This window comes from Macaca fascicularis, chromosome 1 (genome assembly GCF_037993035.2).
Source record: "Macaca fascicularis isolate 582-1 chromosome 1, T2T-MFA8v1.1".
Taxonomy (NCBI): Eukaryota; Metazoa; Chordata; class Mammalia; order Primates; family Cercopithecidae; genus Macaca; species Macaca fascicularis.
This window is the reverse complement of record NC_088375.1, coordinates 29,216,746-29,229,196: the sequence shown is the minus strand read 5'-3', so window position 1 is coordinate 29,229,196 and position 12,451 is coordinate 29,216,746. Positions and strand designations below refer to the sequence as shown.

The following is a 12,451-nucleotide window of genomic DNA, read 5'->3' as shown; positions in this document are numbered from 1 at the left end:
AACTACAATCCCTCAGTACTTCATTTCATAAATTGAGTAAACGATACAAATGCCCTATAGCCTTTTAGGGCAGGTGATGATGTTCGCGAACATGCTAACAAAGCTATGAAAAATACAAACGTAAATAATACTGAGATCTATTTTTGGTCCTTCAGCTTCTGACCAAAAGATGGTGAAACTCTTTTCAACATCTGGCACTATGCATCAAGAAAACTTCTTTCTCCTTGACATCTCCTGCTTCGGCCTCCCAAGCAGCTGGGACTACAGGCATGCGCCACTACGCCCATCTAATTTTTGTACTTTTAGTAGAGACGGGGCTTCACCATATTGGCCAGGCTGGTCTTGAACTCCTGACCTCAGGTGATCCGCCCACGTCAGCCTCCGAAAGAGCTGGGATTACAGGCATGAGCCACCACACCCAGTGGATAGATTTGTTTTCAATATGAGTTTGGCTACCTCAGAACAGGAGCCATGACTGCCACTGACAATAGTTACTTTAGTTGAATAATTTTCAGAGTTCTTCAAAGCGAGAAGTCAAGGCTTTGGATGATAATCCTTTTCTAGAGTATAATGTACTTTTTTTGAGACGGAGTTTCACTCTTTCGCCCAGGCTGGAGTGAAGTGGCATGATCTCGGTTCACTGCAACCTCCGACTCCCGCCCTGGGTTCAAGCAATTCTCCTGTCTCGCTTCCCAAGTAGCTGGTATTATAGGCACCTGCCACCAGGCCCAGCTAAATTTGTATTTTTAGTAGAGATGGGGTTTTGCCATGTTGGCCAGGCTGGTCTCAAATTCCTGACCTCAGGTGATCCACCTGCCTTGGCCTCCCAAAGTGTTACGATTACAGGCATGAGCCACTGCTCCCGACCGTATAATGTACTTTTTGTTTTTTTTTGTATTTTTAGTAGAGATGGGGTTTCACCATGTTGCCCAGGCTGGTCTCATACTCCTGAGATCAGGCAATTCACCCACCTCGGCCTCCCAAAGTGCTAGGATTACAGGCGTGAGTCACTGTGACCGGCCAGTACTCTTGACCACTAGTTTTAATACATGACAAACCCTCTTTTAGGAAATGATTAGAAGCTCCAAGAATCATTATTTAGAGAATACTTTATTAGTTTCTGTAATCAAACCCATGTAGATAAGACCTTACATATTTAATACAGTGCGTTACCCCTGTACAAATGGAAAAAATTAAGTTTAACGTTTCTAGACCAATATGGCTGTTAATTTCTGTACAATGCCAACTCAACACAGTAAACTGGGATACTTTTTCCAAAGTTGACAGCACAGCTAAAGTTTCCAAAAATTCAAATTATATATATATATGTATATATATATATATTTATATAAAAAGACCAATAGCAGTATGTTATGCATCAATAGCAGCAACAGCTTTTCCAGGTTCTGCAGTCATCTGAATAAAATTATAGAGACATCCAGCACACTCCATTTAAAAAAAAGGGGGGGGGGGGGAGGTAAAAAACAAAACCCCAGAAAATTGCAAAGTTCTGTTACTGTTGTGGTACCTGGCACCATTTTTTAAAATTAGCTTCTGAATCATCATCTGGAAATAAAACATTCTAGAATAACATCATTAAAAACAGCTCTGATAAAGCACGGTCACTACTACGTATCATAAAGCAGGTACAAGATATTTTACATTCACAGAGGTATGATACAGTACTGTCCTATATCTATAATACTAGAGGATACAATTAAAAAGGCATTATTTGAGACTTGATTCTACTTTTCCAGCAGAGGGCCCAAAGGATGGCATGACACAGCTCTGTAAAGAAATGCACCTTCTTAGGATTTCCTTTAATTAGTGGCACAGTTCTAGGTACTCACTGTTCTTCATAAACACCAGCTAAAAACTGGTTTAAAAAAAAAAAAAGAAAAAAGAAAAAAAGAAAAAAAACCCAGAACCATGGGATTCATACAAAGATGACTGAGTGGGGCAAGGAAGACTCAACCTAACTAGCATTTTATCAAATCTGTCATGTTTGAATGGTGAGAGCTCCATGGAAGAAAGGAGATGCTAAGTAGCGCTTCAAAGCTTCGGACCACAACCAAAACAGCATCATTTCAAACAGAAGCAGTAGCCAAACACTGCTCACTGTGATATGGTTCAAGGATGCTGATATCAGTATTTAATCATCTGCTCATTCATCCAGGAAGAAGGGGAGATCAGTTACTACTGTACTTTGATTGTGTTCAACTCAATCACCATGTTATAAAAATAGCAAGCTGCCATAATAAAAAATAAGGCTCCTCTATCCAGCACCAGTTATCTTCAGTTCTTCACCTCCAAGCCTACAAATGCCATAACCATATCCAAAGAACATAAGGGAGCAAAAAAACCGCATCTGATGTATTAGCTGGGACCATCACACTGTTCAGGCTGAGCTATTCCTCTGCTGTGTTATTTTCCTTATATTTTTGGTGTTTCATCTAATCATAAGGATTTTTAGGTCTAAATTATATGCACTCAAAAAAATGGGTGCATATATTTATATATAAATTCTGACTGAAGATGTGTGGCCATCAACCGAGCGAGCGCATGTTATATAGTAGGTACAAGCTTGCAAAGCCTCATTTTTACTGGTACAGCAGCTATGTGTCAGTGTAAATTGCTCCTATGTCCCTTGTATATCTCCAAGCTCTGAACAGGATAATGTCACAGACCATTTTGCCCCTTTGGCTGCTGGCATTATCTGACTTAATTCTCCATGTTTTCCCTACCCCCACCCCCAATCCCCTGCAATAAACCATAGCCTTTAAGATTTTGTTTCTTCGGTTTTGATCGCCTGAGGTTTGATTGGTCCAGTTCTAACAGGTTTGGTGGCTATGGAGGGTGCAGGGGGTGGCTTTTCTTCTACTTTTTCCTGACAGACACCAGGAGGGTCGGTCAGTGTTTCAGGAGGTTTACTTGAATCACTGTCCACTTTCTGGGCTTTGCCTCCTATCTGTTTGCTCTGTTGCTGTTCAGAGAAGAACCGTTGCGTGGACTGAAGAACCTCTGCTCTCTGCTTTGCCTTAAAAAATAAGAAAGAATAACTGAAAATACTGCAGCATTACCAAAGCCTGTCAAATCAATCTTGGTTCAAATTCTTTTACCAATCACAAATCAGTTTTCCCCACACTGGTTTGGCCAAAGCCAAAAGGTACCTCATTGATCTTTGAGCTTTTAATGCATAGATTTCTTCCTATTTTTGAAATATTCCATGTGATTTAAAAAAAAAAAAAAAAAAGGAAACCACAGGACCACCTCCCACCACCTTTTCAAGGTTTGCCCTCTCATAAAATAATAAAATATAAATTGCTGCTGATTTGTATCTTCTCTGGAACAATAAGCTTATTGATATTACATTTTATTTAGGGAACCTGCTTGCAAATCTGAAAACATACATGTAACACTTAAAACTTCTAGTTATCAATATGTGGTCTACAATAAAATGAAAAGGAAGCACTTATATTGTGGCATTACCAACACCTAGGACCAAATGTCTTGTGGCTGAGTCCTCTTCCCACAGCTCTCTTCTGCAGGGGAAGAGCATCAGAAATTAGTAACTACGACTTCACTTGATCACTAAGTTCTGATAGCTCCTACCACATTCTGAGCTGGTAAATAATTTCTTAGTTTTGACTATGTGCCCCCAAAAATATACTTACGTCAATCTGTAAATTTTACCACTGTAACATTCACAATTAAAACTTAACTTTCCATCCTTCTTGCATATAAAAAAAAAATGCTTCATGTTCTACAGGTAACCTGTACTATCCAAAGATCTGAAGCAATTTTCAAGAAGCTTGTACCCTTTCCCACCCCATTACGATTATAAAGCTCTAATGTTATTTCCAACATGGGAATATGTGAAAATCAAGAGCCAAGGAGCCAGAAGCAGAACTGGAATCCAAGGCCAAATAACTTCCGAAGATTTTTACTCACACTGGTATTTCTAATTATAACAAACAGATGGAAATCCTAGGCATACAGCCTTAATAAAAGTAGATAATTATTTAATAAAAGTTTTGCTGCTGGGTAGTCTTTAAGGATTACTCAGGATCAGAAACACTAGGGATGTCGCCCCCAGAAACTTTAATCAATCCATCCATCAATCAAATTTTCGAATAGGATTATCATAAACATGTTTCTAATTCAGAGTAAAGCATTACTATGCACATTTCCCTGTTTGAAAGCGGTAAGCTTTTCTTTCTTCTAGTCTGATCTCATGACATATATAGTGACAAAACAGGCAAAATTACTAAGATCCCTGAAAGTCAAGCCTAAAGTAAATATAGAAATAAATGTATTCAACTGGCTGTACTGGCAGACATGTAAGGTTCATGCTACAAAACTGTCCCCACACAGACTCCTAAAGGCACTCTTTCTGCATTAGCAAACCCCATGTGTATCAGTGCCTTTCATCATGAAGGATCCCAAAGTGCTTTTCTGAGTTCTCCATCTACAGCTGCACAATCCACTGTGGAATACGGCCACCTCATGTGGTAGGCCAAAAAGCGTATGAAAACAGTTTGAGAAGAAAACTGTACTTCAATGACTCATAATGGAAAAAATACCAAGATAGGTAACACATCTTACCCATTCCAGAGTTTTCATATAACCATGATTTATATTTTAAGCTGCTGGGAGGAGGAGAGTCAGGGGAAAGGGGGGAAGAAAATTAAAAAAAAAAAAAAAAAGAAAATGGGGAAGTCTATAATAATTCATATTACTTCTTTGCTATTCCAAAAAAAATTTTGCATCTAAACTCAGATCTCCCTCAAATATTTATCTGATAACAATTCATTTGGCCACAGTTTAAGACATTAATTCGTTTCCTGACTACAGTTGCCAAAAAAAAGAAAAAGAAACAAAAAGAAAAAAAGATGAAAGGAATGGGAATGGGGCAAAAAAAAAGAAAAAAAAAGGGGGAAATGAATAAAAGTAGTTAGCTTGGTTCAGTCTACTAAGACAATGAATGCCTGGATATACAGTTATGGGTCCAGAGGCATTTTAAGACATGGTTCAGAGACAGATTCTTGATCTGTTGGCTGTTAACACTGTACTAACCTTCATGTCTTGTTCAGCCTTCAACGCAGCCTGGGCCTGATTACCTCTGACTCCAGATAGTGATCCACAAGGACCCCTGGCTACATGTGGCAAACGAGCATGGCTCATGAGGCCTGTGGTCAGCGGAGGAGGCATCTGACTGGCCAGTGCCATTGGTGGCCTCTGAACAGGCGCTGGGAAGGTGTTAGTATGTGGGGCTCTTACCAATGGAGGGACCAGGTTAGGCTGAGAGAGAATCTGAGTGAAAAAAACAAAACATACAACATTGAACTGTTAAAAAAAAAAAAAAAAAAGAAAAAGAAAAAAAAAAACTGCCAACTAGACCAGGTTGGCTTATCCCAGAGTAAATCTGTGCCCATCCTACCAGTGAAAGGAAGTGTATGGATTGTGCCACTTCATTAACAAGGACAAAGAATAAACAGGCCATGCTTGGAGAGTTTAACAGAAAAATTAGGCAAAGCATGCTATGGCACTTCAGTTGGTCCTAGCACCTCAGTTGTAAATTCTGAAGGGGGGGATAAAGACTTTTAATTAGGCTATCTTTTTAAAAGGTACAGTTACAGAAAAGGCACACACCTGTAACAAATGTAATCTGAAGATAAATAAAATCAATACTAATTCAACAAATGTTAATTTCTCAGGAACCAGTTCTAGTTTGTGAGAGTTCTTAGTTAGTCCTTTTATATGATCAGCAAGGGGAAGAGAAGCCAATATTTTTAAACATATATTAAAACACCTTCTTGGAAATTTTACCTCAATTGCACATAAATATCTTAAAAACAAAAACCAACTTTAAAACTAGAAAACTTCAAGCACTGGGACCCTTCGCTGAAAAGTCAACTCCTTAAAAAAAGTTAAAAGGAAAAGGACTCAAATTATCAGAGCTGTGTGGGGAATCTTAAAACTATTTCTCTTGTCTGCTTTAGAACTAAACAATTACTATGTCTGGCTATAAATCGCAGACTATCTTTATAAAATAAATTTATTGTTAAATTCAGAAACTATTTTTTATTAAAAACTGTACTTAACTGGCTAACATAAGGCAAGATCACAATTTATCCAGATTAGCAACTATTTTTAAGTCAATAATACTCATTTCTTAATTATATCTGCCCACCTGGGGTGCAAACTGTGTAGGAAATGGTTGTGTCATTCTCACAGTGGCAGGGGCTGACTGGAACTGCTTCTGGTAGACAATGCTGTTCATTTTGCTGGACTGGCTGTTCGGACTTGTAGAAGTAGCCCTTGGGAAGAAGCCGTTACTAGTCAGTATAGTAATACCAAGTAAATAATGCTGTTAGATTTTTGCAAACACTGTTCTTAGTATTTTCATCATACTTGGCAGTTGGTAAAAATTACTGTGATGAGTTACCAAAACATTCTGGTAGAAGAGAGACATTGGAGGAGCAGAGGTAAGAAAGGATACCAGTTACCAGTTAAGATTGGCTGGTTCGAAACCAGCTTGGACAATATTTTTTAAAAAATTAGCCAGGTTTGGTGGCACGTGTATGTAGTCCCAGCTACTCAGGAGGCTGAGGCAGGAGGATTGCTTGAGCCCAGGTGTTTGACATTGCAGTGAGTTATAATCATGCCACTGCACTCTAGCCTGGGTAACAGAGTGAGGCTCTGTCTCAAAAAAAAAAAAAAAAGAAAAAAAGATCTGCTCTGTAACGAAAGAATTTACTTAAAATATAGTACAATAAACACATTTCAAATAATTTAAAAGCTTAACATTTTAGACAAAACTATCAAAAACAATGTCTTAATAATTCCTTTCCTGCTTGGAAAAGGGATTATGTCACACAGGACTGATAAGTATTTAACAAATAGTGACCAAATTGGAATTTCATAAGCAAATTTAAATGCCCATTTTACCGGAAGGGACTAGATGTTGGTGTGGTGCTTCTACCAGCGATTGGAGGTGTGCCTGGTTTTATATCAATGCCACTTCCAAAGGCTTTTAGTTCCATTTCAGACATCTGAGGAAAAGCATAAAATAAACTTAACATTTCTTTAATTCCATAAGCTAAGTGCTGTGTTTACATGTCCTATATGTGAAGACGTAATCTAGGAAAGGGCAAAAAACCTTAGTACAAAACTCCTATAGTCAAATATTATGGAATTATCAGACCAAAGAGACTTGTAATAAAATAAGCCCAAGAGACACTATAAATCCAATTCTTCCAACAAATTTGTGAATTCTTTGTTATTAGGTAAAAACTAGATGGGGCCAAACACATTAAAAGTAAACAGATAAAATGTAAATACACTGGGGTTTGAGATTTGTTTTGCAGGGTGGTAAAAACTGACACATTTTAGTTTTTTAGATAACACAAATGTATAGATCAGAACACACTACCTTAAATTCTCAAACAACCTGTGCAAATGTCTCTTTACTTACTTTTCCTGTGGTTGCAATCATGCTATGCTGTGTTCCAGCAGGAATTAATCCTCTGAAAGGCTGGCTTACTTGTGCAGGACGGCTCAGACTCTGAGCCTGTGCTTGGGGAGTGGTATGCTGTAATGGGGGCTGAAGAGTCTGAGGCAAAGCAATTAGAGGTTGCCCTGTAGATCCAAAATTAGGCAAGGAAAGCTGGGATGCTGGTAAAGGTACTGTAACCTAGAAAATAAGTAAAGAGAAACTGAAGCAATTTGTTTCTGTTTACTGCAGACATACTCATACAACTATACACAACTCTTCAAATACTTTTGAGTAAGATTTAAAATACAACACATCGGCTGGGTATGGTGGCTCATGCCTGTAATCCCAGCACTTCGGAAGGCCAAGGGGGGCAGATCACGAGGTCAAGAGATCGAGACCATCCTGGCCAACATGGTAAAACCCCATCTCTACTAAAAAAAAAAAAACATACAAAAATTAGCTGGGCGTGGTGGCGTGTACCTGTAGTCCCAGCTACTTGGGAGGCTGAGGCATGAGAATTGCTTGAACCCAGGAGGCAGAGGTTGCAGTGAGCCGAGATCGCACCACTGCACTCCAGACTGGAGACAGAGCAAGACTCTGTCTCAAAATACAAAAAATAAAATAAAATAAATAAATATAACACATCCATCTACTAATATATTTCACATATTTCTTTTTCTTAGTGACTACAAGTTGAGTATCTCTAATCTGAAAATCAAAATCCAAAATGCTCCAAAGCTTTCTGAGAGGCTGATATGACACCACAAGTAGAGAATCTGACATCAAGTCCGGGCACGGTGGCTCACGCCTGTAATCCCAGCACTTTGGGAGGCCAAGGTGGGTGGATCACTTGAGGTCAGGGGTTTGAGACCAGCCTGGTCAACATGGGGAAACCCTGTTTCTACAAAAATAAATAAATAAATACAAAAATTAGCCAGGCATGGTGGTGGGCGCCTGTAATCCCAGCTACTCGGGAGGCTGAGGCATGAGAATCGTTTGAACCCAGGAGATGGAGGTTGCAGTGAGCTGAGATCGTACCACTGCACTCCAGCCTGGGTAAGGGAGACTCAGTCTCAAAAAAAAAAAAAAAGAATTCAACACCCCACCTCATGTGACAGATCAGTCGAAGTGCGGTCAGAACTTTGTTTCATGCATAAAGTTATTTAAAATGTTGCTTAAAATTACCTTCAGGTTATATGTATAAGGTATATATGAAACAGGAATTTCAGGTTTAGACAGGCCCCACATCCCAAGACACCTCATTATATATACGCAAACATTAAAAAAAAAAAAAAATCCGAGACACTTCTGGTCCCAAGCATTTAGGTAAGAGACACTCAACCCTCAACCACATCTCCATTCTTCTATTAAAGGTACAACGTAGTTTAGTTAATGCTACTTGTACTGAAGAAAATAGAAAGTGAAAGAATTAGAACTATCTTTGAATTTATCCACAGGACATGTCAAATAATCACAAAGTACATGGGGACACAATATAAGTAGTATTCACAAGTTTCCAAACAGATATTTTACATAATGTTTTCAAGGCTGGTCAAAATGAGCTATGAGAAGAACAAGAATCTCTGTTTTCATATAAACACTGTATTTAATCTGAATGTCAATAAGATATTCCCGAATTATCACTCCCTAAAATAGCAAACAAAAACAGTTATAAGAAAATGACTAATGACTTGTTCCCCCACCAGCCCTCCACCACTTTTAAAGAATAAGCTAATGAAATTATTAGAGGAGATAGTTTTAAACGCACCATACATTTTTCACTGAAAATTATTATTGCATTCGTACACTTATGAAAGTATTTGCCATTTATACTCGATCACACTCTGCCACACTGTTGTATGTATGCTAACCTGTCAGATGGGTCTTTGGGAGGCTTCTCCCTAGCACTAATGGGTAAGCCACCTAAATCACACTTACATGTAACTATATTCTGGACAATGGTTTTCAAAGTTTTATATTCATAGAATCCTTCGTTAAAATAGAATAAATAATTACACGGAAACCTAGCAGCCAGGTGTGGTGGCTCAAGCCTGTAATCCCAACGCTTTGGAAGGCCGAGGCAGGTGGATTGCTTGAGCCCAGGAGTTCAAGATCAGCCTAGGGCAACATGGCAAAACCTTGTCTCTACAAAAAATACGAAGAAAAATTAGCCAGGCATGATGGCATGAGCCTGTAGTCCCAGCTGCACAGGAGGCCGAGGTGAGAGGATTGCTTGAGCCTGGGAGGTGGGCTGCAATGAGCCATGATCACATCCACTCTGGCGTGGGTGACAGAAAAAAAATAAAACCCCCCAAACCAACAAAAAAACCTAGAAGATGTAAAAATACAGGAATGACTGAAGTAGGGGGTGATGGTGGTGAGAAGAGGGGTGTCATGAACCTGAAACCCCTTCTACGTGAACCCAATGGAATTCTTTATGACATCTCAGTGAACAGTTTAATGACCACTCCTCCATCTTTCCTTCATGGTTCAATTTAAATTCCCAAACAATCACAAAAGCAATAAAAATAATAATAAAGAAAATTGAGGAAATTTACCATGCCATAGTTTACCTGCTGGAGAGCACTTGGTGACTGGGCAGTGTTATAAAAATTTGTCTGACCAGGCTGTTGTACTTGTCCAGAATAAAGATTTGAAGCCTGGGTAAGATTTGCTCTAGCCTAGAAAAAATTTTGTAAGAAAACATGAGTAAAACTGAAAAAAATTTCAAATTCAGAGACGGAGATTATGACTTCAAAGCAATATCTAGCAATTTTTAGTATTAGATAAAATGAAAGGACTTTGTTTTTTTCATTGCATCTTTTAACATGTTTTCTTTTAAAAATGTTTCCTTAAAATGATCTGTGGCATAGGAATACAATGAGTGTGCACTGTTCTAGTCCCCTGACTTACCTGGAGAAGATGTGTGTCAATCAGCTGGGAACCTCCTAGTCCTGATGCCTGCCCCAGTTGATGTTCATACAATATGGGAATAGGTTGGGTATTTGATGTTTGCTGAAAGGCAAGACCAGATTGTGCCTTGGCAAGTTCTTGGTGTTGGACAGTTGGAAAGTTGTGAATAGCAGTCCCAGAAAGGACCACAGATGGCTGGGATAAACTGCTTTGCATAAAAGCTGGCTGAGATCTACATAAGGATTAAAGAGAAAATATTGTTAGAATCTCATCTGGAATCTGAAAATCTTAACAATGCAAATCCCAAATGACCCAATACAGTCATGTACTACATGACATTTCAATCAATAGAACACATATATATTGATGGTCCCATAAGATTATAAGGAAGCTGAAAAATTCCTATCACCTAGTGACATCATAGCTGTTCTAACATCACAGAACACATGACTCAAGTGTTTTTGCTGGTGCTAGTATTAAATATAAACAAACCTACTACAGTCATATAACAGTGCAGTACATAGTTATATACAGTACATAATATCTGATACTGATAAAAAGAATTATGTTACTAGTTTATGTATTTACTATACATTTTGTTACTTTAGAGTGTACTCTTTCTACTTAAAACAAAAAACTATAAAACAGCCTCAGGTAGATCCTTTAGCAGGTATTCCAGAAGAAACCACTGTTAACATAGGACATGACAGCTCCGTGTGTGTTTCTGCCCCTGAAGACTTCCCAGTGGGACAGGATGTGGAGGTGAGGTAGATGAGAGTATATTGATGATCCTAGCCCTGTGTGGGCCTAGCCTAATGTGTGTTTGCATCTTAGTTTTTAACAAAAAAGTTTAAAAAAGTTAAAAAAAAAATTCAAAAACCAGAAAAACGTTAACAAAAGAAAAGGCCAGACTTTGTGGTTCATGCTCACAATCTCAGCACTTTAGGAGGCTGAGGTGAAAGGACTGCTTGAGGCCAGGAGTTTAGACCAGCCTGGGCAAGAGAATAAGACCTCACCTCTACAAAAAAATAAAAAATTAGGTGGGCATGGTAGCAAGTGCCTGTAGTCCTAGCTACTTGGGAAACTGAGGTTGGACAATGGCGTGAGCTCAGGAGTTCGACGTAGTGAGCTGTATGTGTCACTGCACTCCAGCCTGGGTGACACAGACCTTGTCTCAAAAAACAAAAAAACAACAAAAAAAAATAAAGTATTTTTGTGCTGATGTACAATGTGTTTGTGTTGTAAGCTAAATGTTATTACAAGAGTCAAAAAATTACACTAAGTTGAGGTTGATTTATTAAAGAAAAATTTGTTCTTACAAATATAGTGTACCCACAGTGTACAGTGTTTGTAGACTCCACAGTAGTGTACAGTAATATCACTCGCCACTCACTCACTGACTCACCTAGACCAACTTTCAGTCCTGCAAGCCCCATTCATGGTAAGTGTGCTATACATGGTAAGTACCATTTTTAATCTTGTATGCTATCTTTTTATTGTACTTTTTCTGTTTAGATTGTTTAGATTTCTATGTTTAGACACAAATATTTACCACTGTGTTACAACTGCCTACAAAATACTAAGTACAGTAAAATGCTGCATGCATTTATAGCCTAATTAGACACAATAGGCTGTACTCTATAATAGCCTAGGTGTGGAGCTGCAGGCTATACCACCTAGGTTCCTGTAAGTACACTCTATGATGTTTGAAAAAGGATGCATACTTCAGAATGTTTCCCCATCACTGACACTTGGCTGCACTCTAATTAGCTCAGAAATCAAGAAAAGAGGCAGAGAATACAGACTGTGTCTAAAGCAACTTATTTCAAGATTTAAAGCCCTGTATACAAGGAAGCTTCACATGTAAAAGTCCTGTGAAAACGCCTGTTCTCCCTGAGAAGTGGATTGCTCTCTCCTTTTGAATAGTGAGAATAATTCTCTTTTTGTGTTCAACACAAAGTTGAGAACAAAATCTCTTTTTCTCTTTGGCAACTTTCTAATTTATAGCACCAATAGCCCCAACTTTTCTTATTTGTATTT

The 12,451-nt window shown here is 38.5% G+C and overlaps 1 protein-coding gene across 22 annotated transcripts in view; it reads right to left on the bottom strand.

The window, feature by feature from the left end:
• Positions 1–1,091: 1,091 nt before the first annotated feature.
• Positions 1,092–12,451, bottom strand: part of PRRC2C (proline rich coiled-coil 2C) — a 106,726-nt gene continuing 95,366 nt past the window's right edge. For 9 of the 22 annotated variants that reach the window (XM_005539978.5, XM_005539984.5, XM_045392731.3 and 6 more), the window contains 7 exons: positions 10,412–10,643; positions 10,057–10,179; positions 7,478–7,696; positions 6,952–7,055; positions 6,194–6,320; positions 5,077–5,313; positions 2,439–3,037 (listed from right to left, as the gene is read on the bottom strand). In XM_005539978.5, the coding sequence (XP_005540035.2) occupies positions 2,780–3,037; positions 5,077–5,313; positions 6,194–6,320; positions 6,952–7,055; positions 7,478–7,696; positions 10,057–10,179; positions 10,412–10,643 (1,300 nt within the window). In that variant the 3' untranslated portion in view covers positions 2,439–2,779. Of the gene's footprint in view, positions 3,038–3,489; positions 3,543–5,076; positions 5,314–6,193; positions 6,321–6,951; positions 7,056–7,477; positions 7,697–10,056; positions 10,180–10,411; positions 10,644–12,451 lie in introns of all 22 variants that reach the window. The other 13 variants (XM_005539988.4, XM_074011103.1, XM_005539989.4 and 10 more) reach the window with 11 other exon arrangements.